The sequence below is a fragment of the Dendronephthya gigantea genome, unplaced genomic scaffold, assembly GCF_004324835.1.
Source record: "Dendronephthya gigantea isolate DGI-Jeju-01 unplaced genomic scaffold, DenGig_1.0 000048F, whole genome shotgun sequence".
In the NCBI taxonomy this organism is placed as follows: Eukaryota; Metazoa; Cnidaria; class Anthozoa; order Malacalcyonacea; family Nephtheidae; genus Dendronephthya; species Dendronephthya gigantea.
Window position 1 is genome coordinate 174,310 of NW_021163058.1, and position 26,156 is coordinate 200,465.

The following is a 26,156-nucleotide window of genomic DNA, read 5'->3' on the forward strand; positions in this document are numbered from 1 at the left end:
CTACAAACGCAGTATTTTCTTTCAGTGAAATAGAAATTCAAGATGTAACTTGTTTACTTAAAAACGTCAATTCTAACAAGGCCACTGGTCTTGACGGCATTCCTGGAAAAATCTTGAAGTTAGCTGCTGATATTTTGGCCCCTTCGTTGACAGAAATATTCAACCTTTCTCTAAACCGGGGAATTTATCCAGATGATTGGAAAATTGCTAAAGTTGTTCCTGTCTTCAAAAACGGAGCAAGAAACGATTTAAACAATTACCGACCTATATCAATTATTTCGGCTGTTGCCAAAATATTCGGAAAATTAGTGCACGAACAAATTTATCGTTACCTGACGAGCAATGATTTATTGTCTAAATATCAATCGGGGTTTCGACCAAATCACAGCACTCTTACTGCCCTATTGGAGACTACTAATAGTTGGAGTGTCAATATTGACAACGGTCTCCTAAATGGAGTTGTTTTCATTGATTTGAAGAAAGCTTTCGACACCATAGACCATAACATACTTCTACTTAAATTAAAACACTATGGAGTAGATGAAATTGCTTTGACATGGTTTCACTCTTATTTATCAAATCGAAAACAGAGGTGCTTTGTTAATGGGAATCTTTCTGAAACTTGTCCAATAACTTATGGCGTCCCACAGGGCTCTATTATTGGTCCTCTTTTGTTTTTGGTCTACATCAACGACCTACCGGAATGTTTGAATGAGGGGTTACCAAGAATGTTTGCCGATGATACGAATATAAGTTTTCAAAGTAACTTTGACGACCTCGAAAGAGTTATGAATACTGAACTTGAAAAACTTAAAGAGTGGCTTAATGTTAATAAATTAAGTTTGAACATTGCCAAAACCGAATTCATGGTTATCGGTTCTCGTCAAAGACTATCAACTTTCGATGACCATGATATTAATGTTATTGTCGATAAGAAACAAATCGAAAAGGTAGAGAGTACTAAATCACTAGGACTTTCTATTGACGAAAACTTGACCTGGAAAAAACATATTGACGATATTTCTAAAAAAGTATCATCAGGAATAAGTGCTTTAAAACGAATAAGAAGTTTTGTCAACCAGGATACAGCAGTTAGAGTGTATCAGGGATTAATTGAGCCATATTTTTCATATTGTGCTCCTGTTTGGGACGGCATTGGTAGTAAATTGAGCGACAAACTTCAAAAACTCCAAAATAGAGCTGCACGTGTTATAACTTGCTCTCCCTATGATGCCTCCTCTAGCTCTGTTCTTGAAAAACTTGGTTGGAATAACTTGCATGTCAACCGTAAAATGCAAAAAGCGATTCTGATGTATAAAGTCAGGAACAATTTAACACCTATGTATTTACAAGATTTGTTTGTCACTAGAGTTAATCACTATAGTCTCAGAAATACAAATGGCAAACTATTCGTTCCTAAACCTAAAACTGACTATCTTAAACGTTCCTTCAGTTTTAGTGGAGCTTCAATATGGAATAGCTTGCCTGAGCCCTTGCGTCTCTCTGAATCTCTTTCTTCATTTAAAAGATCTCTAAGAATTAATTGTAATTCTATTTAGCTTAATCCGACCCCCACACGGCAACCTGGTAGAACAGTAGTTTTTATATATCGTTACATAATTTATATACTATAGTTTAGAGTAATTTATCATCTTTACATGTATTTTACTGAATGGTTTACCGTGTTTTAAATAAAGGCGATGTATGTATGTATGTAGGCGCGTAGGTACGTGCAAGTGGAGAGCGTATACGTGCAACGTATACGTGCAAACACGTAAAAGTTATAAAAGTTATAAAATCTACGATTGAATAAAATCTGCGATTCGTATTTTTTTCTGCAATAAATTAATTATATAAAAACTTAGAGAGTTTTAAACTTTTATGTGCGTGTCCATGCCAGGGCTGCTTTCCACAGTGTTAAGTTTTTTGCACGCACGTACGTACACGCATGTAAAAGTTTAAAATCATTTAAATGATACTCATAGATGCATAGATTTGGATTCTGTTGAAGATATGGTGTGTTTTTTCTGGCATAAAATGAATTATATATTATAACATAGAAGGTTTGCGTGCAAAAAACCCGACAGTAAAAGCCGCCCTTCAAGCAACCCTCCGCGTCAATGTTAGCTATGTCTGTCATCCTTATTATACAGTTGTCGAATGTAATAAAGCCAACAATCAATATGACTGTGACGACAATGGTTGTATACCTTTCAGAATTAAGCGAGTTCAGTTGTCAAATTTTAACATCTATTCTTCATTCATTTATAGTCCTGGTAGCTATGTATAGTTTCTTTTCAGTTTCATTTGTTGCTGCTGTGTAACGAGAATGGCCTTAAAAAACTCTAAGATCACAACAGTATTGAATAACTTTCTCTCCCACTGGTTAATTGGACGTAAAACAGAAGCTAAAACAATGACTTAAAATATGACAGAGTGGGAATTACCATATTTTCACACCCCGTCGTTCAAGCTATTTTATTATATTTTGTTGCATATTTCAGTTGGTGAGAATAGTTTGCGATGGATGTTAAACCTGAGGTTAATATTACATTTGAAGAACAGCCAGCAGTGTTTTTTGTTGGCAAAGAAGCCATCAATGGCGATGTTAGCATATCTGTGACAAAATTAATGAAAACACAAATGATTAAGGTTGAATTTAAAGGTATTTGCCAAGTTGGTTGGACGAAGCGAGGCGTGTCGGATAAAAAACACAAGAGCGTTGAACATTTTAAAATTGAAGATAAACTTCTTACACCTAGATCAGAGTACAATGATCTATTCCTTCGTTCTGGAACACATCGTTTTCCTTTTTCCTTTAAACTTCCACAAGCTATGCCACCGACATTCACCGCAAAAGATGCTAAGATTGAATACTTTGCGAGAGTTGTTGTTCATTACAGAGATGATGGTTCAATGGTTTCCAGTGAGATCTGCGCTGAAGCTCCTCTAGTTATGAAGAAGAGCATCGCTAACTTTCCTGAAAAGTTTTTAAAAAGTGCCAAACTGAAGCAACAACTTACTCTTCCCAAAATGTTTTCCCGGTCAACCAGAGTTGAAGTCGAAGCCATGATTCCTAAACGAGTCTACCACCGAGGAGAAATCATTCGCTTAACCTGTGATTACAAGATCTTGAATGGCTCTGTAAACGGTGTTACTGGTATTAGCGCTGTTCTCATGCAAGGCCTTACTGTTGTCAAGGCAAATGGTCACGAGAAGACGAAGACACGCGAAATACTTCGTGCACCGCCGTTTCAAGGTCATAACGAGGAGACAACGAAATGGAGCGATACTTACATGAATATACCAGCAGATATCTCGCTAACAGTTCAAGGTTGTGGTGATGTTACTATTTTTTACTTCATTCAAGTTCGTGCAAAGAATTCAAAAGAGAGAATCGATATTCCTGTTGTGATTATAGATCGTGATGAAAGTAAGGTTATTAATCCAGGTAGTAAACGTCGTGAAAGAAGACTGTCTTTGACGGGCACAACCTCAGGCTCAGCTATTCCTAATGTCTTTCAAACGTTTAATGCACTATCTAGACAAGATCCGACGAGAGCTTCGAGGAATTCTATTGACTCGTTTTATAGAGACTAAAACATTCATTTCGCTATACAAAATCAAGGAACATTCTAGTCAAATGCACAAATAATGAGTTGAAATTAAAATAATTAATAATATTTATATTCAAAATATAGGTCAATTAATATAAAAAATGTGAACTGTCATAGTCCAAGTTAAAAAGTATAAAAGCAAATTAGTTGTTTGCGATCTTTGGCCAAATCTTTGGTGTTATATATAAAGTAAGAGAGTTTTAATTCTTCAATGAAGTGCATGGATATGACGTAACAAGTTTTAAAACCGCTGCAAGATCACAGAAAATACCTAACTTGGAAATTCTCACCAGTTGGAATATTTACCATTTATAAGTATACGTGTTCTTAAAAGTATATATTGGTACTTCACATATATATTTTTACGTTACACTAAATTTTAGGTATTCAACAATAATGTATTTACAAACATGAATAGTATTTCAAATATACCAAAAAACCGGCACTTGTTTTGAGGAATTGATGTTCGTCTGTTTTCAAAGGGTTTATACGGTGCAGCAAGTTAACCGGAGCCTAGCATCTTCCATGAAAAGGAAGCATCATACTAAAGCTTTGGATTCAGCATGAGATGGGTTGTAATGTACGACCAGGTATTTGGGAGCCGATTGTTATTAAAACTGAATTTAAGAGCCGAACATCATTGTGGCACTCTAAGCTTATTTCTACATCAGATGGGTTATATATATTGCTATAGCAACCACTTTTAGGCCGTTCCATCATGAATGAGGTAAAATTTATCTTTCTAATAAAATTTTCACTAAAATCATAGCTAGCAAATTTTTGTCATTTCTATACTCAGGGAACACATATTGTGATGACATTGAAATGGTTTTAGAGATTTTACATATTTAAAGCCTCCTGCAGCGACTACAATTGTCAGTGCACCCTACGCAGATGGCATACATGTAAATTATATCGGCCAAATGAATGTTTTACGCATAGCTTTAACGCTACAGTGAAATAAGTAACTATGTCTGTAAATTTAAATGTTCAAGAAAACAAGACAACGCTGAGAAACAAAGGTTTAGAACATTTTCATATCGCCATCAATGATCGACAGGTTTTCCATCCGGGGGAGACGTTAACTGGTGTCGTCCAGTTATTTACAACTAAAGTATTATATGCAAGAAGGCTGTTTGTTAAAATTTCAGGTCAGGCTTACGTCAAGTGGACAGAGTCATGCCAAGTATTGGATACCACAGAGTTTGTTAACTGTGAGAACTATTTAAACGATAACAGAGTTTTGTTTGAAAGTGCAGTAAATAATGATTTTGAAACATTGTTGCCCTGTAATCATCAATTTCCGTTCAGTTTCATTATTCAACCATCTCATTTACCATCTTCATTTTATCATGGTTGGCACAAGAAGGACTACGCTGCAATACGCTACTGGATAACTGCAACTATCATTCTTAGCAATGATGAAGAACTCACAGAAACTCAAGTATTTTATCTCAAAGAAACTGCAGACTTAACTGAAGCGTTACATCTTCATGAACCCAAAGCAGTGTCTACCGAACAATATGTCAATTGGTGTTGTTTTAAAACTGGTCCAGTTCGAATAAACTTGGAGATAAATCGTTCGGCTTACCACCCTGGGGATGATATTCTGATAACTGCTGGAATAAACAGTGCACAAAGTTCATTTAACACTGGAAAAGTTGAGGTACAACTAATTCAGATGGTCAAATATATTGCAAACCACGATTATACCGGTTTAGGAAGCTCTAGAAAGACAAATCAGGAATCTCTAGAAAGACAACACTGGAGCACAGAGAAAAATCTTCTTTTGTCTGCAAGCGTGGTATCACGAAGGCAAATAAATTGGGATAACGTACGTTTAAGAATACCTAAAGCAATCGTGCCGACGATATCCTGCAGCAAATGTGTACAATTGTCGTATTTCGTCCAGCTGAGAATCTCCTTTCGAGGACGTGAGCCAGACTGTATTTTGCGAATACCAATCATGATTATGTGTAAGCCAAGACCAGAAACTCCAGAAGAAACACCACATAGTGATTCTAGGGATGAAAATTAACAAACTTTAATTTTGAAACAAACCAGGAGTGATAAACAACACTCGAGCTCCTATTGAGCGACAACTCTCTGGAATCAGTTTCGCTATAAATACACGGGTACAATATACGAAATTTTCTCCAGTATCATTAAATTTCGTAAGGATATAATCTGCGTGCACGCTTGTTATTATTTGTTGGGACTGCATGCAGGCATTGTTAGACCAACCAAAAATTGGACTAACGTGAAAAAATCCTAAGTAACTCCAACCGTTATACCCTGGTTAATGGTAACAATACTAACATCAGATATGCACATGCAATTGAGATCTGATTAGAGACGCCAAAAGTTTCCTCTTTTGCATTTTGTTTTCCATATGCATTAAATGCGTTGATTCAGAACTTCAGAAGTTAGCTGATGCGAAGACAAAGTAGGAATCAGTTGATTTTGTGGTCAACACGATGATTGCGAGGCAGGGACAAGGACCCACGTACAGATCAAAGTGAAATAAAAAATCAATGACAGCAGAATGCGTGCAATCAGTCAATGCAATCATCGGAGAAGCACCTGGACGATGTTCTAAACAGTTTTAATAAAATACAAGTTTTGACAATTAAATGCTTCGTTTGATGTAGCTATAATATGAATGGTATTGATTTACAGGTATGCCTCGGTGTTTGGCGAATTACGTAGTGGGACAATGTTATATAAGTGTATGAGTTGTATCACGGTAATAGCAGAAATGGAGTAGAGTTACGAAGGATTATTTGTAAATTGTATTTCAGTATTTCACTACCAGGGAATTTCCATTAAAGCTTAGTCTCATGGTCAAAGTACATCAGTCTTTACTTGACTAGTAAACTGCGATGACAACGGATATAAAACGAAAACTGAAAGATCATTTAAAGCACCCCAGGGCCAAGATGTGGAATATATAACAATCCCTTTGTACTTTCACCTTACTTCACTTGACAGTTGTAACAGAATCATGCAATAAAATCATTACTATATAATAAAGAAAATCCGGATATACTGTTTGTTCATGGTAATCTAAAATGTCAAAAATTCTTCCTCTTGGTAGTCGAAATCTAAACCAGCTCCACAAAGCATCTGATCTCCAGCATATTGTTTCTTTTGTGGCTTAGACCACCCACTAAATGGCTCGAAATCCTCAAAGCTTGGTTTTCCATCATAATGAGCATACCACAAAGGATATGATGAGCCTCTTGTGTAAGTTAATCCCATGATAGTCTCCCAGTTGTGTTTGTTGGTGTAGACTCCAACATTTTTCTTTCCAAAGTCTGCATTAATAAGATCTTCGAAAAATTCCCTATTCTTTGTTGTATTGGTATACCAACTGCCAGATGTTTCAATATCCAACCAGATCCAATCTACATCCAGTTTCAAACTTAGCATGTCACTGACCTAAATAAGTACAGAGTGAAACTGAACCTTGAAGAAAAACTTTACAGTATTTTCAATTTGATAATGATTAATTGAATTATCCAGTTTTCTTGGGTTCTTTCCACTCCCGAAAAACTAATTTATCTTCATTGATTGACGATTTTTGCAACTTATCGACTTATTCAGATGGTCGCGTTGATATATAGACATGTTTCCGACAACGTCAGTTTTTCATTTGACAATATATTGATTATGGATACCTGAAATTGCATTGTTTACCTGAAATGCCTGAAATTGCACTGCGTGATTTCTCCATTTTCTTACCTGTTTTTGTGCATTGCCACACTTTGTACACGGGAACATGTAAGCTTCGACTGTAGTAAAGAGCGCTTTTCTAGCATTTTCTATGCTCTGAGGTGCATTTGTATCTGGTGTTCCTGTACTGCGATATGCACGAACAATAGCAAAGTCATAACCTTTCTGTTTCAAACAAGTAAGTGCTTCGGTGCTTGTTGGTTGGGAAAAATCGATGCCTTTCATTGCTTCGTTGTGAACAACACAGTGCAGAGCAATTACGAAAAAGAATGCTATCTTAAAATCCATAGTTTTCGGTTTCTTCTTTGTGGTTGGATTACGAAAGCGTTTCCTGCAAGTTTAACGGAAATTTCACCTCATGAAAGGAATTTAAAATGAAAAAGGCAGTCTAGTTAGACCGAAACTCTGTTTAGTATAAAAAGGGCGAAAATAGATTGGGCTGATTGGCATTATACGGTCGCCAAGGCTTTTGTTATTCATGCTTGTCTAAATATCAAATTGTACCCCTGGCCTCGGTCTGAAGTTATACCGCTTTAGAATTATCGTCCACAGCAAAGAAAATAGCGAGAAAGCGACATACGCAGCATTTCATTTGAAGTGACGGCTTTGCCTCTCATGGACGTTTGGGCCCGTATGCCCATATTAGTGATATCACATTCACCTGTAAATTGTTTTTCAATGTTTGACAACATATTTTTTGGACCTCATTTGATTTTGATTAATCATATGACTATAATTTTAAGAATTCCGGCGCTGACAAGTGGCCCGACTTCAAACAACCAAGGCTCAGTAACTAACATAGGGACAGTGAGGTGCACTTGGCAGAGTCTTGACACAAATGGTGCATGTTATCAATATTGCTGACAAAGACTATTCTCCCTAAAAAATCGTTGGTGAAAAGCTAGCCTCATTTAATTTAAACAACTACAATTCTGAGCCAACGTAACCCGGAAGCAAACTAAGCCATAACATTGTCATTGATGTACTTGTCTGAGTGCACTGCACACTGCCTAAACTTATTACAAAGAAAAAACAAATTGTTAAAAGTTACCTCACACTTGGTGTTCAGTAAATTATCCACGGCCACGTATCAAAACTAGAATGAAGTGTAGACGTTCTTGCTGGGACTAGATCTGAAAGTGATATGTTGTAGCTACCTAGTGTTTAATACCCATGACCTTTGCTGACATCATTCTTGGTGCGTGAAATAGTAAACAGAAACTTCGGGTATCCGGTTGTTTAATTAATATTCAGTTTAAAATCTCCTAATAAAAAGTCAAGATACCGCGTGTAGGGTCCTGTGTATGGTCAGCAGGTCATCACGTAAGAAACTTACCCGATGAGTGACAGATGAGTAAAAATCTGGAGAAAATCTTTCTTTAAAACTTTTTAAACTCTAAGTCCTTTATTAAGAAGTAGGAAGTGCGAGTTCACGGTGAAAAGTGAGTTGGGGACTCAACTGTTTATGTTTTCAATCACGTTAAGTTCTGCATCAAGTTCTGTCTCAGGGTTGAGAGGTACAGACGAAGGGGAAAACTTTGATACAGATTCAGGTTGCTTTCGACTTGGTTCTGTTAGTGGGGGCTGAAGAACTTTTGTAAAAGGCTTTAGCTTTTCTGTTCCATGCATGTTCTCAGGGATACAGAGACTGTCAGAGAGAACATGATTGGTCTCCTCGATCACTTCCGCACAAAGGCTTCTGCACAGTTTTATATGCCAAGAGAATTTTAGCGAATTGTAACACCATTTGCTGTAAGTCTGGTATTATTGGTATTAAGTGATATTCTTAACGTAGACTTGAAGGCAAAGACAAATAGTACTGAAGAACAAGACGAACTCGTTCGCAACATACAGACTATGGCTTTTCACCATAATTTTAGTCAGGTTTTTAACAAAAAAGGGCAATTTCATTGCGAGTTTTATGCAGATAAATTTAAAATTTCTTTTCCGTGTAGTTTTGATGGACGTTTTCATGGTAAAAGTGGGACCCTGGGACATGATGACATGAAAACTAAAAATGGGACCCCAGAACATGATTATCATGACTCAGAATGGCGTCGCTATAACTCAGTATTTATATTGGGCTGGCGAAGAGGACTGCTCAGTCTATTCTAGTCTGTCTTCTATAACTCAAACCCTATTCTACTTTTTGCCCTATTGCGTGCATGACATTTTTGTGGTCAGATATGTGGTTTCACCTGAGCACATCCAAGACATAAAACATTGTGCCAAAGAAATGTTAAACCAATATATTGGACAGTGATTGGAAATATTTTAAGCAAAATATTACAATAATTCAATGACAACTTTCAACGTGTTTTTTTCTTTTATCAGGTCGACATCAACAGGGAAATTTTTCAACAAGTCTTTGAAACAGTATTACAAAACCTTACCAAGTATAAGCGAAGTATTTTTTATTTTCAAATTTAAAAATTATATTCCTGAAAATGGTAAGTGAACCGGAAACTACTTTCTTTCAGTTTTTCTGCTTCCTCTCGTGTCGGACCTCGTGTTGAGTTCACTGTGTCCGACACTCGCGATATTGAGCCAGCATGATTTCGGTCAGTAAATAACAGCAACAGAATGAATTCGAAATTTCGAATGTTGCAATAATGTCACAGATGTCAATATGGAAGAACTAGCTGTCGAAGTGCGATCTCAAAGTGGAGGGTATTATAAGGTAGTTCCTTATGAAATATGAGAACTGGTTATATCTTTTTAAAATATTTTGATATTAAAGTATTTTCCTTTAGGCATATGTAAAGAACATACATACGGAAGATGTGTCTATTGCCCGTGCTGATGAGTAAGTGATTCTTGTTTCTTAATTCTTATAGTAATTTTTCATACAAACCATTATGTAAACCTTTATTTCATTGATGTCCCATTGTTTAAATATGCAATGCTCTTTCAAACATTTATGGCTAACCTACATGAGTGTTGAAATTCGTAAAAATGATCAATACTGAAATATTTTTGTATCTTTGTAGTTGGAGTAATCCCGTGCGGGTGCCATTTGCTGATGTGCGCTTACCTCCACCGCAATCCAACATACGTTGTGAGTTTTATGTTGATGATTTAATCGAGGTAGGGTATGTTAGTACTAATAATCATATTATTTTTATATATTTTCCTAACATATTTTACACTTAGACGAAATGGGTGAAATATCAAATATACAGGTTACTGAGTATATTTACTATTTACGGCGGGAGACGTGTGTTGCGCAATTGGAGATTAGCCAATTTCTGAACAGCATAATATATTTGATTCCATTAATTATTGCTTAATTAGGTTTGAGGTTTTAATTGAAAACTAAAAAATACGTGGTTACAGAGGAAGAGAGTAATTTCTTAATTGAACAAGAGTGAATGGCTAAACTTTTACCCTTCTAGCTTTTAAAATATTAGTTATTCCAGACATTCATAAGAATGTTTATTCATAATTTGCTTCTCTACATTTCTAAATCATTAGCTGTAGTTGTCATGGGTTTTTTCTAGCTTAGTTTGAGATAAGTTTTAGACTGCATCTTTTTTAAGAGTGCAGTAGAATATAAATGAAAACTATTTGGTGTAATTGTAAGTTGCTTAATTTTGTATATAATCAAGGGACTGTTCAAATCAAAAGTAGTTAATTGAGTAGGCGAACAGAGGAGCAAAAACCATGATTTTCATCTGAAAACAAATGTTTTAGTTCCTTCCTTCTCCTAATTCAAGCCTACTTTAAGTGTAAAAGTAGCAAAGGAGTAGATAGTCAAATAATTGGGAGACCATTTATTGTTCAGGTCATATGCGGATGGGGGTTGTTTTCACAAGGTTGTTAGCTAGGGTGTATTAAGTCTCCCCGTGATATTTATCATGTGTTAGGCATTGAAACCTAACAGCTTTAGTTAAATTGTCTGGCATGAATGGTGTTAGGTATGCAATGACCAGATATAATTTTCTCTTTACCTTAAGGTTAAGATCAATACAATCAATGCATATTAAAACGCATCAAACTATTATTTAAAACTGTATATTTCGAATCAATTCTGATTCATCTTCAGCAGTTAAGACATAGCTACTTTATTCAATTATATTATTATTATTTCAGTTACTGTATTTGCTGAAATTATCTGCTCTAATATTTTACTTTTCCTAATATTTATTAAGGTTCTTTCAAGAGCTCAAGAAAACGATCCACTCTGCTGGTGGTTGGGAAGAATTGTGTCAAAGAAAGGGGAGGTATACCAACTGTCCATCAAATATCTTGTGTTTAGTGAAAGTCAGAATCAGAAAAATCAGAAAATGATTGGTTGAAAACTATAGTACCTCGTCTTTCCTTCTTTACAGTTTTACGTAATTCAGTATGTTGGTTGGGATTCATCCTACAATGAAATTGTCCCTCGAGAAAAAATAAGGCCATGTAACAACAAGTATGCAACTTCCTATTTCTTAAAACTAGTAAACAGAAGAAAGATTTCTTCGGTAGTATACGTACTAGATGATAAAATTTACGTGGTAAGCTAACCATGATCTCGCGAGACCTCGGATTTTACTGTAATAGCTGTAATAACTGTTCCAGGTGACATGTTTATCTGAAAATACTTAAAGCTCTACTCGTAATTATGGCAACGAGTTTCCAAAACAAGTGAGGACATGTAGACCTAATCTAACTTAGTCTCTTTTCATTGCATCACAGCGCGGGAATCACGAGATCCATGTACAGTAAATGTATTATTGATGTGCCTCAAGACCTGCAACAAATGTAAGTATCGTCTTCAGTGAGCTTGAATTTTTTTTTAACTGTGCATAATCGTCAATGATCAAATTCATTTTGTCATATAGATGTAAAGATCAGAATGTCCATCGAGAATTCAAACATCAAAGTGGCGTTGGTTTAGTTGTCTACAACGATGAACTGGCAAATCTTATTTGTTTGGTACACGATTGCTCTCCTATAATTCACTGTTTATCCTTTATGAAAATTAACGTACAGCGGGGCTAATTGCATCCAACGAAACTGATAATAGTACCTAACGATTCAACGTGCTTTATACGAAACTAAAAAAGTGCCCCATTCGTTTTAGTCTCGTTCTGAAAGAACAGTGAAGAAAGCTGCAGTCCTCAGCGAGATGCATTTTAGAAGTCTACGAACGAGACTTTTACTACAAAGTTGGATAAACGATACAGCCAGTCAACTGCAGGTATTTTACCTTTTGCTGGTGTAGACGTGGTAAATTAACCCTGTATTATTACCATACATGTAATGAGTTTATTCTAAAGAAATACTGTAAATTTTTCTCCACCAATATTTTTTTATGAAATTTGCCTTCACCTAGCTTGCTCAAACCCAATTTGGTATTGTTGAAGTTTTAAAGCTCCCAGATAATTTGATGGGACTGGCCATAGGAGCACAGGGAGCAAATATCCAAAAGGCCAGAAAACTTCCTGGAATTCGATCTATCGAAGTAGATGAAGAAAAATGCTCTCTTCATATCTCTGGGGAAGTGAGTGTTTGCAATCTCTATCTTTTTCATCATGGCTTTGTTTTCATTCTTAACTGAACAATTATTGAATGAGGCATTTTTGACAACGCGTGATTTCTTACAATAAAACGATTTATTTTGATTTATTTGTTATAAAACGAATGTTTTGAAGACCAATCACATCACTGAATTTCAGATTTCGCTTTCCGTAGCGCGAATAAATTCGCCATTCCTATCTGTATCTAATTACTGAATTTGCCAGTCAGAAGACACGTACATGTTGCTGTATTTACTTGGATTTACTTGTAATCTTTTTCTACGGTTAATTTTAGAATGAAACATGTATTAAACAAGCAGTCAGTCTTCTAGACTTTGCTGAGGAAATAGTTTCCGTTCCAAAGACATTTGTTGGTAGGACAAGTTGAAATTATGGCTTTTTTAACGTTCGGATTTTTTAGCCGGTAATAATAATATGTCATCCATTTTTGTCCCTGAGAAATGTTCAATTGCACTTTGCAGGTTTCGCTGTTTCCTCCATCCTCTTGTTCACACCAAGTTCTACAATCTCATAAAGATTAAACTATTATTTTGTTTCATTTTTCTTTAGGGAAAGTTATTGGCAAAAATGGTAAAATTGTTCAAGATATTGTTGATCGTTCAGGAGTTGTTCGTGTTAGAATCGAACCACCAGAAAATAAAAATTCTGTTGCAACTGACGAAGAACAAACGAAATGTGCTAAAGTAAGAAAATGTGTTGGATGAGATGTGTTTAGTTTGAGTTAGGTCATTCATTTATGCATTTTCTATTTTAGAAAGAAGTTAATTTTTTGTTTGTTGGCACACGTGATAGTATTGACAATGCAAAGATGATGCTCCATTATCATTTAAGTCATTTAGAGGTCAGTTGTCCCATACATTCTTGTTTTGCAAGAAGATTGTCCTGTGAAGTGATTCGCGCTGTTTTGAGCAAGTTTTAACATTGTAGTAAGTTATCTCTTTAAACAATTATCATTGTCATCATCACTGCAGGAAGTTGCGAGAATTAAGAAGGAGAAAGAAAATTTAGAACAACAATTGAAAAACATGGGACTAACACCCCAGAATGGTCCATCATATTTACCTTCACTGGCTGAGATGAGAAGTGGTCCTAATGTTGTCTTATCTGGTATACCTTTGGAACCAGCTAGTAGAGATCGTTCTTATACCACAGACAGTTACGCTGGTGATTTGAATGTAGCCCCTGAATTCACAAGTAATAGAAGTGACGAGATGGACTTAGGACCAAGAATTCGCACAAGCAGTATGGGAGAGGGCGCTGTTGAGACAAGGGACTTGAGCACTGTTAAAGTATGTTGTATCAAGTTGCTTGTTGATGATATATCTATTCTCCTTTTCGTCACAATATGTATTTTACAGCAGCGAGATGTACTAGATGTATTATTGTAAAGGGAGATGTATTGCTTAATATTCAAGTGACGCTAAATATAAGGCACATTTTTGTTGTTAATTTAGGGGCCAAAAAGATTAAAATGGAAACCAAATATTAATGCAACATTCTTCATTTTCGGTCGTCCCTAAAATTTCGCCGAAACCCCTCTTCGTCATAAGAGAACCAAAAACAGCTGGTATATTTATATAAGAAACAATATGCTGGATATTGCAGTGCTAACGCACGTACTTGTATATCTGACATGAAGACAAACTGATTTTTGGCGTAATTTCAGGCAGGAAGTCGAAGTTTGAGAGGAATACTTGAAGAAAGAGAAGACGGTAAACATTTGTCTGTCCATAATGGAGCCAGAACAACGGGTAAAACCTTTTTTGAAACGTTATATTCGTGTGAACTTTCTACGCCGGCTGTTGTTGTAGGTTATCTAGTCATATAAAGGAACCTTGCACGTTATAAATTAGTCACTGCAAGCTTGAATTATACAAATCGTTATAAATACTAGCTGCTTTTTGAACTCTTAACAGCAGGGTAACTGTTTGTTTTGATGACCAACAATACTTTTCTTTACACTTCCAATTTTTTGGACTCACGGTTTAACGTAGAGCGTTTCATTTTTCTTCTAGATTCTCTTTCTCCAAATTTTGAGCGCAGAAATTCTCAAAATAACCAAAGAGATCGCTCATCCAGCGATGGTGCTCTCGGGCTGGTGAAGCAAAAATATCGTCATGAACGCAAAGGAATAAATGACAACTGGCGACATCCAGTTGATGAGAAAAAAGAACAAGGAATTACCAGAGCGAATAGTAATGTGGAAACACGCCATGATAGCGCCAAGCTACAGGAGAAGCATTCTGGAGAAAACAATCATGGAAATTTAAAACGGAATAACTATTCAGGAACAAACAACAGGAATAGTTTAAAACGAAATGCCAAACATGACGACAAGAAGAATAATTCTGAGGGAGACAAAGCTGGTAAAAGACCTGGGAACGAAGGTAATGGTGAGATTTATCATATTTATCGCTATATTTGGTAATGACCGTAAAAACAGTTAGAAGAACGAGTTGATCATTATATCAACCAACATATTTAAAATAAATCCACGCACGAAAATAAAAAATGTAATTTCAAACAACATGGAATTTTTGCACCGCAATATGATTAATTTCTCTGTGTGCGATTATGGGTAATAATATTGGATTAGTGTTCTCCGTTACCAAGAACCCTGTTTTAATTTTTAGAAAAGTTTCCGAAAAGCGAGGACAAAAATACGAAGAAAGTGAATAAGAACAATAACGTCGATACAAAACCTGGGTCAGAAAAACCAGCCCAAAATGAATAAAATATATATTTATGTAAGACATAATGCAGTGGAATATTCATCATGTAAATATAGACACTCAGATTATGATTGTAGTACAGACCATGCAATCTTCTGGAAGAGGCTTGTCTTTTTGATGGAGTTAATATAACAGTTTGTAAAATATTCGCAATATATTATGTGATTAATTAAAGTGAATATCAATTCAAATATAAATGATAGAATCTTGGCAATCTGTCTATTTTGAGGATTTGGGTCAATATATTGCCCATGATTTGTCTTGACTGTCATCATAACTTGAAGTGACCGCATCTGATGCAAAATTGTAAACTGTTTGATACTCAAATGCCAGAATAAAATTATTTCAAATATATAAAGAATGTAATTACCATTGATCTTGTGACATGAAAGAAAATTATTTTAGCCACAAAGTTGTAGTGTAGCAATACAGCTATACATTTTTTATTTTATTTTTAAATTACATTTCTTGCGTGCCTAAATTACATCACTTACCATGCATTGGCTTCATCAGTTACCAAAGTTTGTTCACTAGTTTACCCCCGCTGCAGGTTTTTGTCAAGTTCTCTGAAGCAGTAAACGGATTTAAGAACAAAGACGTTTTTAATAATTGAAGCAATAAGAAAATTTGAAAATATGCGGAAACAATATAATTCGTATGGACTTGAATTTGAGATACCTTAAGCAATGCTATATTATATACCATCAATATGCGGCATTATTAACAGTGTCAGGGATTAATGAAGAGACAGTCTAGTACTAGACGGTCTAGTCTAGACAAGACTATGGTAAACGTCGTCCTTACAGCTGACATGGAGATGTTTATGAAATAGATCCGTGATAAACTTTCACGATATTGGATTAGACAATGGAATATAAAGTCTTACTTATTTCTGGTGTTACACTAATTCCGTTTGTCATTTTGATCATACGGATATGCTATCATTGCTATGTCGTCTTAAAAAAACTTGGGAAACTTCGAAATCCCCCCAGACAAATAATTAATGAAAGGAAGATGGATTTTTTTGAGTCCGTTCTTGACGAGTTTCACGCTCTAGGTGGTGCTAACATGTGTTGTGGCCTGAATTTGAAGTCTAAAACGTCACTATCTTTTGACCATGTGTACGAAGCCTTGAATTTCGTGACCCAAAAATATCCTCTACTTCGGACTATCGTAGTGCAAAATCGCGATGATGGTGACTGTGCGAAATACTTACGTGTCGTTAACGACAAAAATCTGGTAACTGTAAGTCAGTCTTGTTTGGAAGATTGGGTAGATGTTTGGGAGAAAGAAATACAAACAAAGTTTGATTGTGAAAATGGTCCACTGTGGCAAACAACAGTTCTGAAAGAAAGATACGATGCCACCAAAGAACAGTATCACAACACTCTTTTATTTACGTTTTACCATGGAACAATGGATGGCCTGGCTCTTTTACAATTTGCGCAAGAGTTTGTAAAATGTTTGGAGAAAATTTCGAAAGGAACATTAGGCATTCATGATGATACGAAGACAGGTATTATGCCAGGTGTTATAACTTTACTAGCTTCAAGACAATTTTTACATTACCGAATATTGCAATGGCTTTTGCCGGAGTGTTTAATGGTACATTTAGTGAAGCTTGCGATGCGGATTAACCTAAAGTTTGATGCGAAGAATCCAGTTCTTTCACAACATGCAGATCAGATTACCTCTGTTGGTATTGGAGGACTAGAGTTAGATACGGACAAAAAAATTAAAATTATTCCTCGCCAGTTGAATGCTGTATACACGCAGTTATTAATGTCATTGTCTCGACGTAATGCTTGTACAGTATATGGAACAATGCTAGCATGTTGTCATCTTGCGGTCTCGAAACTTGTTAAGAGGAGATTGAAAGAAGTTAATGATAAGGTGAAGTTTCGATGGTATTGTCCAGTAAATGTTAGAGATCAGTGTAAACCAAAGCTTCGAGAGGGCGATTTGGGATTTTATACAACAATACTCATGGAAAACGTCACTGTTCCAGATATTAGCACAGCTAGCCCAAGAAAGTTTTGGAAATTTGCAAGGAAATGCACTCGCGTGGTTCATAAAGGAATCCGAAATGGACGACACCTTTTTTCGCTGTATCTTCTCCCAATTTCCCATCATTTTGATCCTAAAGAGTTTGTTTCGGAATTTCTTCTTCATTCAAAAATGACGCAATCAGATTTAATGTCTCCCGTCCATTCCTTGACAAATCTCGGTAAGATTGATTGGAAGAAAGAACAGAATGACACGTATGAGATTGAGAGTGCTTTCGGTGCTTCTGGGGCATATGAACATGGTCCTACATTTATGAATCACATGGCGACGTTTAATGGTGAGTTTACGTGGTCCACTTCGTACATCACAACATGTGTAACTGAAGAAACTGCAGAAGAATATGTAAATCTGGTCTTTGAAATTCTTCTTGATATTCTTTCATCCGGCAGTGAAGAATGAGATGTTAGGTTCACAAAACGTTAATTTAGTTTTAATAAACATCGTTTTCACAATATTAAACTGTGGTCTACACTCCCTGACCAAAAACACCTTAGTATTTCATCGGTATATTGAGTGGTACGTGTCCTTGCAAATGCGTTGTAAAAGGAATATTGAAATAGCTAAAAGAAACATGATGTAAAAGAAACGGATGTAAAAATATTTTAAACAGGGCTGGTTTAGTGATTGCGTAGGTATCATTAATGATCATATATACGCGCCCAGACTGGAATCAGTGATTGCTGCAAAGCATGTTGCACACGAGAAGTATGAGCTGAGGAAAAAGCTGATTCAATGTGCTTGTTAAGTTTTATTCCTCATGCAACTTTTCTCGCACATCAAAAACGTTTAAATAAATATTTTGTGTCGGCTATATTTAATCAATAGATAATACAAAGACCATTCATTAAATACATTTACCATATTTTGAACATTTTAAGAGTAGATAATAGTTGACAAGGTTTTTCAAGTAGATGTTCTCTGAATAAGAATTCCTGGCTATTAATTTCTTTAATCTTTTGGTATAGTTTCCTAATCTCCTCGAAATAAAATGCAGAGAACGTCTCCTTCATGTTTACACATCACCCTGCATGACATCATTTATATTTTCTCAGAGGCTTCTTCAATTTTCAGCTTGAATTCTTTCGTCAGACTCTTTTCATTTATATGACCTGTCATTTTTCTGTTTCTTTTTGATATGAAATTAATACAGAGTTTCTTTCAACTGTATCTCCTTCCGAGTAGAAAACTTTTTCAATAATGCCATCTTTAGGCGCAGATATCACATGCTGAAGAAAGAAAATTTGGTTGGAATCTTAAAGCATCTAATACACGGCTATTGATGGCTATAATAGTTAGCTAATTACACTTGGCTAACAAGACTAACTAATAAACTAGCCACTTTGTTATGAAATATGATTATAGTTACATACTTCCATTTTCATTGCTTCCATGATCATAACGACTTCCCCTTCTTTCACTGTTTGACCATTTTCAACGTTCACCTATGTTGCAAAAAGAGGGTTTCCAGTAAGAGGAGGTGGATACTAATTAACTGGCGTGTGCACCTTTATACATACAACTTTGTACAGTCGTTATAAAGCTCCCCACCACACCTCTCCTTCAGAAACTGCACTTGTTTTCCTGAGAATTAGTATGAGCACAAAGACATGCAAGTATAAAATGCAAAACCTACAAACCTTGACAATAGTTCCTGTCATCGGCGCCACAGCGTCACCCATATTCATGGCGTCAGATTTACTTTTTATAAACTCGGGGACGACTCTGTGTACTTTATAATGCCCTTCCTACAAATTGTATAATTTCTCGTGAATATCTGATCCATTTTATCCCTAAATACTCGCTTGGTATAAGCTATTTATGTTTAGTTTTTAGGTAAGATTCTGTACAGGCTAATGTCGAGAATTTAATTATTACCGAAGAAAATAGATGTAGAGTACCATCATGCTCTACAACAGATATTTTTGAAACGACACCATCCACCGTTACCGTGACTGATTTATGAGAACCATCGACTTCTAAATTTCCGTGACCATGCATAACATCTTCACCAATCTAAGCGGAACAGAGCGAAAAATTATCTGTTTATCAATGGATATATCTTAGAATGATATAATATGTATTTCAACTCGTTATAAAATCTTGAGAAATATGTTCATCAATAAAATATCATTACTGCAAACCCACCAACAATCAAAAGCTCTCTTAAAATTAAATTACCTGATTATGATTACAAAAACACGCCTCATATTATACCTGTATAATAAAATGGCCTTCATTTTCAAAGCGTACAGTAATTTCAACATCTAAAATTAAAATAGCATTAAAATTGCCATACCACGATCTTTCTCAATGTTGGGATATCACAGGTATAATCGTGTAGGAGGTCACAAGTACACTGCTGCATGTGTGTCTTGCGATTCTCACTCTTTACATGTTCTGTTACTAAACGCTTAGCCAAAAAGATGCGAGTGCCTGCACATGGGTTCAAGTATGAAGTCATATAAAAAGAGTCATGTTCGAGCAAAAACTGTCTATCGTTGTTGTGTTGAATTCTAACCTGACTCTCCGTCATTGAGAATTAGTTTTCTTGATAAACTACCATTAACACGGAAGCTAGATGATAAACCCCAAGGTGAAAACATATCTGAAAAAAACAGCGACCAAGAAGCAATCTTTAAATACGTTCCCAATAGAGGAAGGAAAGTTAGCTTGTGGCCAACTTACATTCATTCTTACTAAAAATAATCAGTACAATAATTAAATCAAATGAACACAATATTTCTCATATCAAGGAGAATCATGAAATGAAAAATAAACGCTTTAGAAAGCGGATCAATGAACCCAGAAGCTACACTTTGAAATACTGTTGTATTTTCGGGAGCAGTATGGCTCAATTAAAGTATTTCTTGTGGGTGATTTTGCCATGGTTTTGGTACTGCTGTTCTATAAAAAATACGTGAAAAACAAGTCATCATACCAGCAGAATTTTTATTGATACTCTTCTTGAAATCCAGTAAAGCCAATGATATCGACGCCCGTGCTAATGAATCTGAGGATAACGACTTCTTTTCTGGAAATAACTCGCTGTAATAATCCTAAAAACGTGCAAATGTTTTAGTAATAGGAAACAATTTAATCTGTTTATTACTTCCTTTTAATATATACTCAGTTTTGTCCAAAGATTCTTAAAGATTGGACATGCGCATACAAGCCTCAACAATCTGTAGTAAGATTATACCAATGTGGCACGTGATATACCTGAATAAAATCAGTATTAACATTTCCTTTTTGAAACTCTTCATGACTTGAAAGATTGATCAGAAAATTTAAATTCGTGCTAAGGCCAACAATCTAAGAAAGCAGAATAACATGGACGCATCAATCATCAATGAAATGATATCAGAAAATAGGATTGTCGATTTCTGAAATCCTGACTTTTCTTTGTGCATGGCTTTATCAAACTGTAGGGACGTATTTCACAGTCCAAATCCTGGGTACATCCTATAGGTTTGTATGCAAAATTCTCAACTACATTTCAGGTAGTTAAATCGTACGTAACTCTAAGATACACAATTATTGGCCAATTCTGCCACTGGCTAAACGCTTTTATACAACCCTTCCCATGCAGGGCCGACAGTCAGTCACAGTCTAGGACAGTTGTTGGAGACTTAAAGCTTTAAATATTGCATGACGAGAATGAATGTTAAACGCAGTTTGAACGGAAAATGCGCCATTAAATACCACCGAGGTTTTACAAGATAGCTCAGAATCACAAGGCATATGTATCTAAATTACTATAAAAACAATCTACCAGAATACATACGTTATATTTCCGAAGTGAATCTTTTAGTAAACGCAGTGATGATGGTCGATCTTTGCACCATACAACAAGTTTTGCGATCATTGGATCATAATGGACAGAAACGTCGTCACCTTGAAAAGATAGATAATGATTACGTGAAATTAAATGACGGACGAGGGATGCACGAGGAATGTACGAGGATGCAGAAATTGGACAGAATTTTCTATTTTTCCCTATAATTTCTAATTCACCGATCACGTTAAATTTATATTTTAAACCTTGAACAACTCCTGTCTCAATTCTGACGTGTTCTGATGGTGAAGGTGTCTGAAGATGAACTAAAGGACCAGCGCCTGGGAGAAAATCACTGAAAAATAACAAACGCAGGGCCGTCAGTAATGCAGGATGCATTGCAACCATTTCCTGCATGGTGTTTTACTGAGGAATAAACTATAAACACTGTCCTCATACTCGCTTTTTTAAACATTTCTTCAGACAACACGATGTTATAATTGTATAACCTGGCCATGCAAACCTACATAAATTATACTTAATTAGTATAATTTATAAGGATCCACGTTTCAACATGAGATCACCCATGATGAAGACACTATAGTGTCGAGAAACATTGAGCCGTGAGTTTGGGTGCTGAAGCTTAAACCATGCAGAGTGGCGTTGATACCGTTAAAACATATGGTTGGACATATTACTTGTCGGGATCTTCAGCGTATATCCTGGCTTCGAAAGAATATCCGTTGAAGTCAATATCAGATTGTTGAAGTGGTAAAGTTTCTCCAGCAGCAACTCTTAACTGCCATTCAACAAGATCCAGTCCAGTGATCATCTCCGTCACAGGATGCTCCACTTGTAACCGAGTGTTCATTTCCATGAAATAGAAGTCGTGATTTTTGTCCATTATAAATTCCACAGTTCCTAAACGAAAAGTAGAACATAAAGAACATTAAATACATAGCGAAACAAAACTAATTTTCAGTGGAAATTTTATCTGCATTTTCTCTCATTCATTTGGGCTATTTGGTAGTAGGAATTCAATAATAAAACACTTTGTAGCACCAAACTGTAACGTACCTGCACCAGTATACCCAACAGCCTTTGCAGCTCTTACAGCAGCCTCCCCCAGTTTTCTGCGCACCTCAGAGGAAATCCCTGGGGCTGGCGCTTCTTCTATTATCTTCTGATGACGTCTCTGTACACTACAGTCCCGCTCAAATAAATACACCGTGTTTCCCGAGTTATCCCCAAATACCTGCACTTCGACATGTCTGCAATGCATCAAGATGACTACAGTTTAAACATTTAAGCACAGTACAAGCAACTGAAGCAAGCGCCATTATCACCTGGGCGACTCCACAAATTTTTCGACAAGCATGTTATCATCATTGAATGATTTCAACGACTCTCTTCGTGCTGACTCCAATGCATCATTGAATTCCTCTGCTTTCCAAACAATTCTCATTCCCTATTTTACAATTCAAATATCAAATGATGTAAATTCTTATGAAATGTGGTATGAAAACTTCCCAGTACGACCCAAGGGCTTGCAGACGAGTTATAATCACCTTTCCTCCACCACCTCGAACCGCCTTCAACATAACGGGATACCTGGAAAACATCAAAACAGTTTCACAAATTATTTATTTATTTAATTATTGAAAAAAACGCGATTGTTATATCAAGAAATAGATTCACACCCTATTTTTTCAGCTTCCGATTTTAGTCTTTCGTCTGATTGGTCGTCACCATGGTAACCCTGAATTATTGGTACTCCAGCATCGCTCATTATTCTCTTTGATGTGCTAAAACAAGTTCACAAAGTAAGTGAACAACTTCGTTGAGATGTGCGAGTACATATGTTGTACAATCACATACAAGGTCACAGGATATTTCTTTATTTAATCATGGGTGTACCTTTTTATCCCCATATCTCTAATGGCAGAAGAGGGAGGCCCAACAAATATAACATTTTGTTTCAAGCAAAGCTCTGCAAATTCTGGTTTTTCTGAAAGGAATCCGTATCCTGGATGAATGGCCTGTAGTGAAAAAAAGGAAAAATTAATAAAGTATTGACCATACCGTTTGTATTAATACCCTCAAATGCCAACGTATATCAATCTCATTATCTCAAGACATCACTTGATAATGCGGAGTAACAGTCTGAGAAAAACTATTTTGTATGCCGGTATGCCGTATGCTTTGTCCAATGAAATGAGGTCAATGCGACGTGTAGTTTGCACATTTGTACGACACAATACGATAGAACCACTGACATGAAAAAACATCCCATTGAACAGTTCATTTTTGCATGTAGTTTACTCTATCTGGTGAAAATGATGCTATGTTTTGCGCTGTGAAATTGTGTCAACACACGAGTTGGCTATTGCCGTTTTTGTTGTAAAAATGATGCAATGTTCCGCATGTGCAATACAAGTAGCTAATTCTGCGCACTCGATCATCTTACCTGAGCACTGCTTCGGTTAGCAACGTCAATAATTTTATCCATGTTCAAATAACTGTCTCGAGCGGCCGCTGGACCGATGTGATACGCCTCATCTGCCTAAAATTTCAAATAAATAATCGACAACTACTGTTTCTCTCGACTTCATCAAGTTGAGAAACTCCACCTGCATAATTGTGGTGCTGCTTGTTGTTGAGTCAGAGATCACCGCTGGGTACCACCGTACGATACGACTTAATCTAAATCCTATGTGACAAGGGCTGGGAACAAATGTGCCCAGAGATAGGTTAGGTGTGTTAGAATTTACTCTAATGGGAGTGGAACCATTAGAATAAATCACGTATTACTACGATCTCGTAGCCAGCAGCATATCATAGATCATGTCGCATTATTTGCTTATCAGGCAGAAGTCGCTGCTCCATCTTCAGTGGATGCGTTTAGGAAGCCTGTAGCGAGCTGCAAAAACTGACCTTTTAAAAAATACCAAAAATTTTTCGTACCATTTTAACATGCTTAGCATTCCTGTCGACATCGCTAAATACAGCAACAGTTTTTATACCAAGTTTTCTTGCAGTATTCATTACTCGACAAGCAATCTCGCCTCGATTAGCAACCACCAGTTTATCGATATATTTAACTCCATTTTCTATACAAATAATTTGAGCATATTCAATAATAAATGGACTTACACTTGGCGTGTTTTTATAATATTCGCGTAATCTACGTAACTTATACTTAACCTAACGTATTCATTATAATTTGACTCATGCATTCTTGGAAAGGGCATTTTTGGAAACGGGTAGATTTAGTTCCGAAATATCATACACTTGAACAGACTTGACCTAGTAGCTCAGTTGGAAGAGTATTGAGTTAGTTAACCGAAGGTCGCGGGTTCGATTCCCACCGTGGTTAAACAAAATTTTCAACTCGTCCGGTTGCTAGCTCAGAGCAGCAGCATCACAATTTTTTCATCTACAGCCAGCTCGTTCCACGCACAAGTGTATTTATTACGCTAGTTCGCAAATTATTTGCTAACTCTACAGGTAAGACGAGTGGTTTGGTGGTCTGTCTTATGGTCGCCACGTCGTGGGTTCGAAGTCGGGAAACTAGACTTTTTTTTGGTTATATACCTTTTGTTTTACTGGGAGAATATTAGGCATCTGACGACACCCTCGCGGTTGACAAGAGATAGAATAGATAACATCGCGGAAATGAAGCCTCATCGTAATCAGAGCAGTGATGAAGTAGCATTAAGACATTTAATTCCGAAAATGCCAATAGTGTGACACGAGACTATTTGAAGATGACGTTTTTAAGAACTTAAAGCTCTGATATTGCAATGATAGATTGTCAACTTAATTGTTACACTCATTTGTACCATCTCTGGTTTAAAAAAGTCTCAAGTCTATGCCGCCGGGGTGGCGGAAACCGCAATCGAAGAGTTCTGACTCTACCAAGGCATATAGAATGATATATGGATGCGTTGGTCTAATAGAGTATAAACACTACTACACAATGCTTCCATACTAAAAGTACGGGATCTAATTATTTTTAATCTTCCCTCAGGCCTAATTTAGAATAGAACGAGCCAGCGAGGTGGGAGTACAGTATTTAAAGTTTCATCTCTTCTTCTTCAGTACACTGTAATCACTGCCTGTTGTTTTGTTATTATCTTTCCAGTAAGCGGTAATTATAGCTGCAAATGCCTCTCTTTGTGATTGTACTATTCTGATAATGACTGAATTGCTTTGGGAAGACGTGGACTAATTAAATTTTGTCTGAACTTTGAAGTAATATTTTTAATATTTTCATCTTTTACGCTATACTATGCACAATTTCGCTACTTTATCTCGCCAACTAGGACAGAAAGAGCAGTAAAAGCAATGGATTGATTTCTAAGTGCGAAAGAGCCGTTAATTAATATACTGTATAGTTAATAACGAATTAATACAAACCAATAGAACTGTTATATCGCAATGCTTTTGTAAGATGTTTGCATATATAGACACTATATAAGAATAAAATATGCACATAAATACATGTTGGGTTACTCGACACTGTATACATTCGGATATAACGTACTTTTTTAAAAGATTTCTTAACTTTTGATCCTTGACGAAGGCCGCCATGTTGAAACTAAGTAACCGCGCAAATCGTCGTCATACCGCTGACAACTAGTGGTTTTGTTCTATTTTGTCCAATTTTGTTTTTTTTTCCATGAAAGAGACTGATTTCATTTAA

General features: G+C 36.1%; 6 protein-coding genes across 7 annotated transcripts; 4 read left to right on the forward strand and 2 right to left on the reverse strand.

The window, feature by feature from the left end:
- Nucleotides 1-788: 788 nt before the first annotated feature.
- LOC114528270 lies at nt 789-1,694 on the forward strand. Its single transcript, XM_028549903.1, has one exon. It carries the CDS (start codon nt 789-791, stop codon nt 1,557-1,559), a length of 771 nt encoding a protein of 256 aa, XP_028405704.1. The 3' UTR covers nt 1,560-1,694.
- Nucleotides 1,695-1,899: 205 nt separating this feature from the next.
- LOC114528156 (arrestin domain-containing protein 17-like) lies at nt 1,900-4,333 on the forward strand. The gene has a single exon (XM_028549758.1). It carries the CDS (start codon nt 2,524-2,526, stop codon nt 3,598-3,600), a length of 1,077 nt encoding a protein of 358 aa, XP_028405559.1. The 5' UTR covers nt 1,900-2,523; the 3' UTR covers nt 3,601-4,333.
- Nucleotides 4,334-4,401: 68 nt separating this feature from the next.
- On the forward strand, nt 4,402-6,197 carry LOC114528158 (arrestin domain-containing protein 3-like). Its single transcript, XM_028549759.1, has one exon. The coding sequence runs from the start codon at nt 4,588-4,590 to the stop codon at nt 5,653-5,655; it is 1,068 nt and encodes a 355-aa protein (XP_028405560.1). The 5' UTR covers nt 4,402-4,587; the 3' UTR covers nt 5,656-6,197.
- A 6-nt stretch (nt 6,198-6,203) lies between these two features.
- LOC114528159 (probable GH family 25 lysozyme 2) lies at nt 6,204-8,643 on the reverse strand. The gene is made up of 3 exons (XM_028549760.1): nt 8,404-8,643; nt 7,362-7,683; nt 6,204-7,058 (listed from the first exon to the last, which is right to left on the reverse strand). The coding sequence occupies exons 2-3, from the start codon at nt 7,638-7,640 to the stop codon at nt 6,684-6,686; spliced, it is 654 nt and encodes a 217-aa protein (XP_028405561.1). The 5' UTR covers nt 7,641-7,683; nt 8,404-8,643; the 3' UTR covers nt 6,204-6,683.
- Nucleotides 8,644-9,203: 560 nt separating this feature from the next.
- On the forward strand, nt 9,204-15,936 carry LOC114528155 (synaptic functional regulator FMR1-like). Of its 2 annotated transcripts, XM_028549757.1 has the most exons (17): nt 9,691-9,759; nt 9,833-10,032; nt 10,106-10,158; nt 10,343-10,439; nt 11,504-11,575; nt 11,684-11,766; nt 12,033-12,098; nt 12,179-12,272; nt 12,421-12,537; nt 12,673-12,840; nt 13,152-13,230; nt 13,427-13,560; nt 13,632-13,718; nt 13,849-14,166; nt 14,544-14,628; nt 14,893-15,264; nt 15,511-15,936. In XM_028549757.1, exons 2-17 carry the CDS (start codon nt 9,982-9,984, stop codon nt 15,609-15,611), a joined length of 1,977 nt encoding a protein of 658 aa, XP_028405558.1. In that variant the 5' UTR covers nt 9,691-9,759; nt 9,833-9,981; the 3' UTR covers nt 15,612-15,936. The 2 variants fall into 2 exon arrangements, with proteins under 2 accessions (XP_028405557.1, XP_028405558.1); XM_028549756.1 differs by having other exon boundaries at nt 9,204-10,032.
- A 2,562-nt stretch (nt 15,937-18,498) lies between these two features.
- On the reverse strand, nt 18,499-26,068 carry LOC114528258 (methylcrotonoyl-CoA carboxylase subunit alpha, mitochondrial-like). Its single transcript, XM_028549886.1, has 20 exons — nt 25,998-26,068; nt 25,871-25,923; nt 24,416-24,561; nt 23,919-24,014; nt 23,369-23,490; nt 23,152-23,256; nt 23,020-23,062; nt 22,798-22,919; nt 22,529-22,722; nt 22,150-22,372; nt 21,718-21,806; nt 21,461-21,570; nt 20,896-20,988; nt 20,615-20,732; nt 20,195-20,281; nt 19,891-19,940; nt 19,552-19,689; nt 19,314-19,421; nt 19,047-19,118; nt 18,499-18,902 (listed from the first exon to the last, which is right to left on the reverse strand). Exons 1-20 carry the CDS (start codon nt 26,042-26,044, stop codon nt 18,789-18,791), a joined length of 2,130 nt encoding a protein of 709 aa, XP_028405687.1. The 5' UTR covers nt 26,045-26,068; the 3' UTR covers nt 18,499-18,788.
- Between the last annotated feature and the right edge of the window lie 88 nt (nt 26,069-26,156).

Coding starts and splice junctions, on each gene's coding strand:
- LOC114528270 (XM_028549903.1), top strand. CDS start 789: ATGAATACTGAACTTGAAAAACTTAAAGAGTGGCTTAATGTTAATAAA.
- LOC114528258 (XM_028549886.1), bottom strand. CDS start 26,044: ATGGCGGCCTTCGTCAAGGATCAAAAGTTAAGAAATCTTTTAAAAAA. Junction 23,063..23,151: donor TCGGAAGCTGAAAAAATAGG/GTGTGAATCTAT, acceptor GATGTTTTCCAG/GTATCCCGTTATGTTGAAGG. Junction 20,989..21,460: donor ATTCACTTCGGAAATATAAC/GTATGTATTCTG, acceptor CTGCTTTCTTAG/ATTGTTGGCCTTAGCACGAA.
- LOC114528156 (XM_028549758.1), top strand. CDS start 2,524: ATGGATGTTAAACCTGAGGTTAATATTACATTTGAAGAACAGCCAGCA.
- LOC114528155 (XM_028549756.1), top strand. CDS start 9,982: ATGGAAGAACTAGCTGTCGAAGTGCGATCTCAAAGTGGAGGGTATTAT. Junction 12,841..13,151: donor CTCTTCATATCTCTGGGGAA/GTGAGTGTTTGC, acceptor GGTTAATTTTAG/AATGAAACATGTATTAAACA. Junction 14,629..14,892: donor TAATGGAGCCAGAACAACGG/GTAAAACCTTTT, acceptor TTTTTCTTCTAG/ATTCTCTTTCTCCAAATTTT.
- LOC114528159 (XM_028549760.1), bottom strand. CDS start 7,640: ATGGATTTTAAGATAGCATTCTTTTTCGTAATTGCTCTGCACTGTGTT. Junction 7,059..7,361: donor GTGGCAATGCACAAAAACAG/GTAAGAAAATGG, acceptor GTACTTATTTAG/GTCAGTGACATGCTAAGTTT.
- LOC114528158 (XM_028549759.1), top strand. CDS start 4,588: ATGTCTGTAAATTTAAATGTTCAAGAAAACAAGACAACGCTGAGAAAC.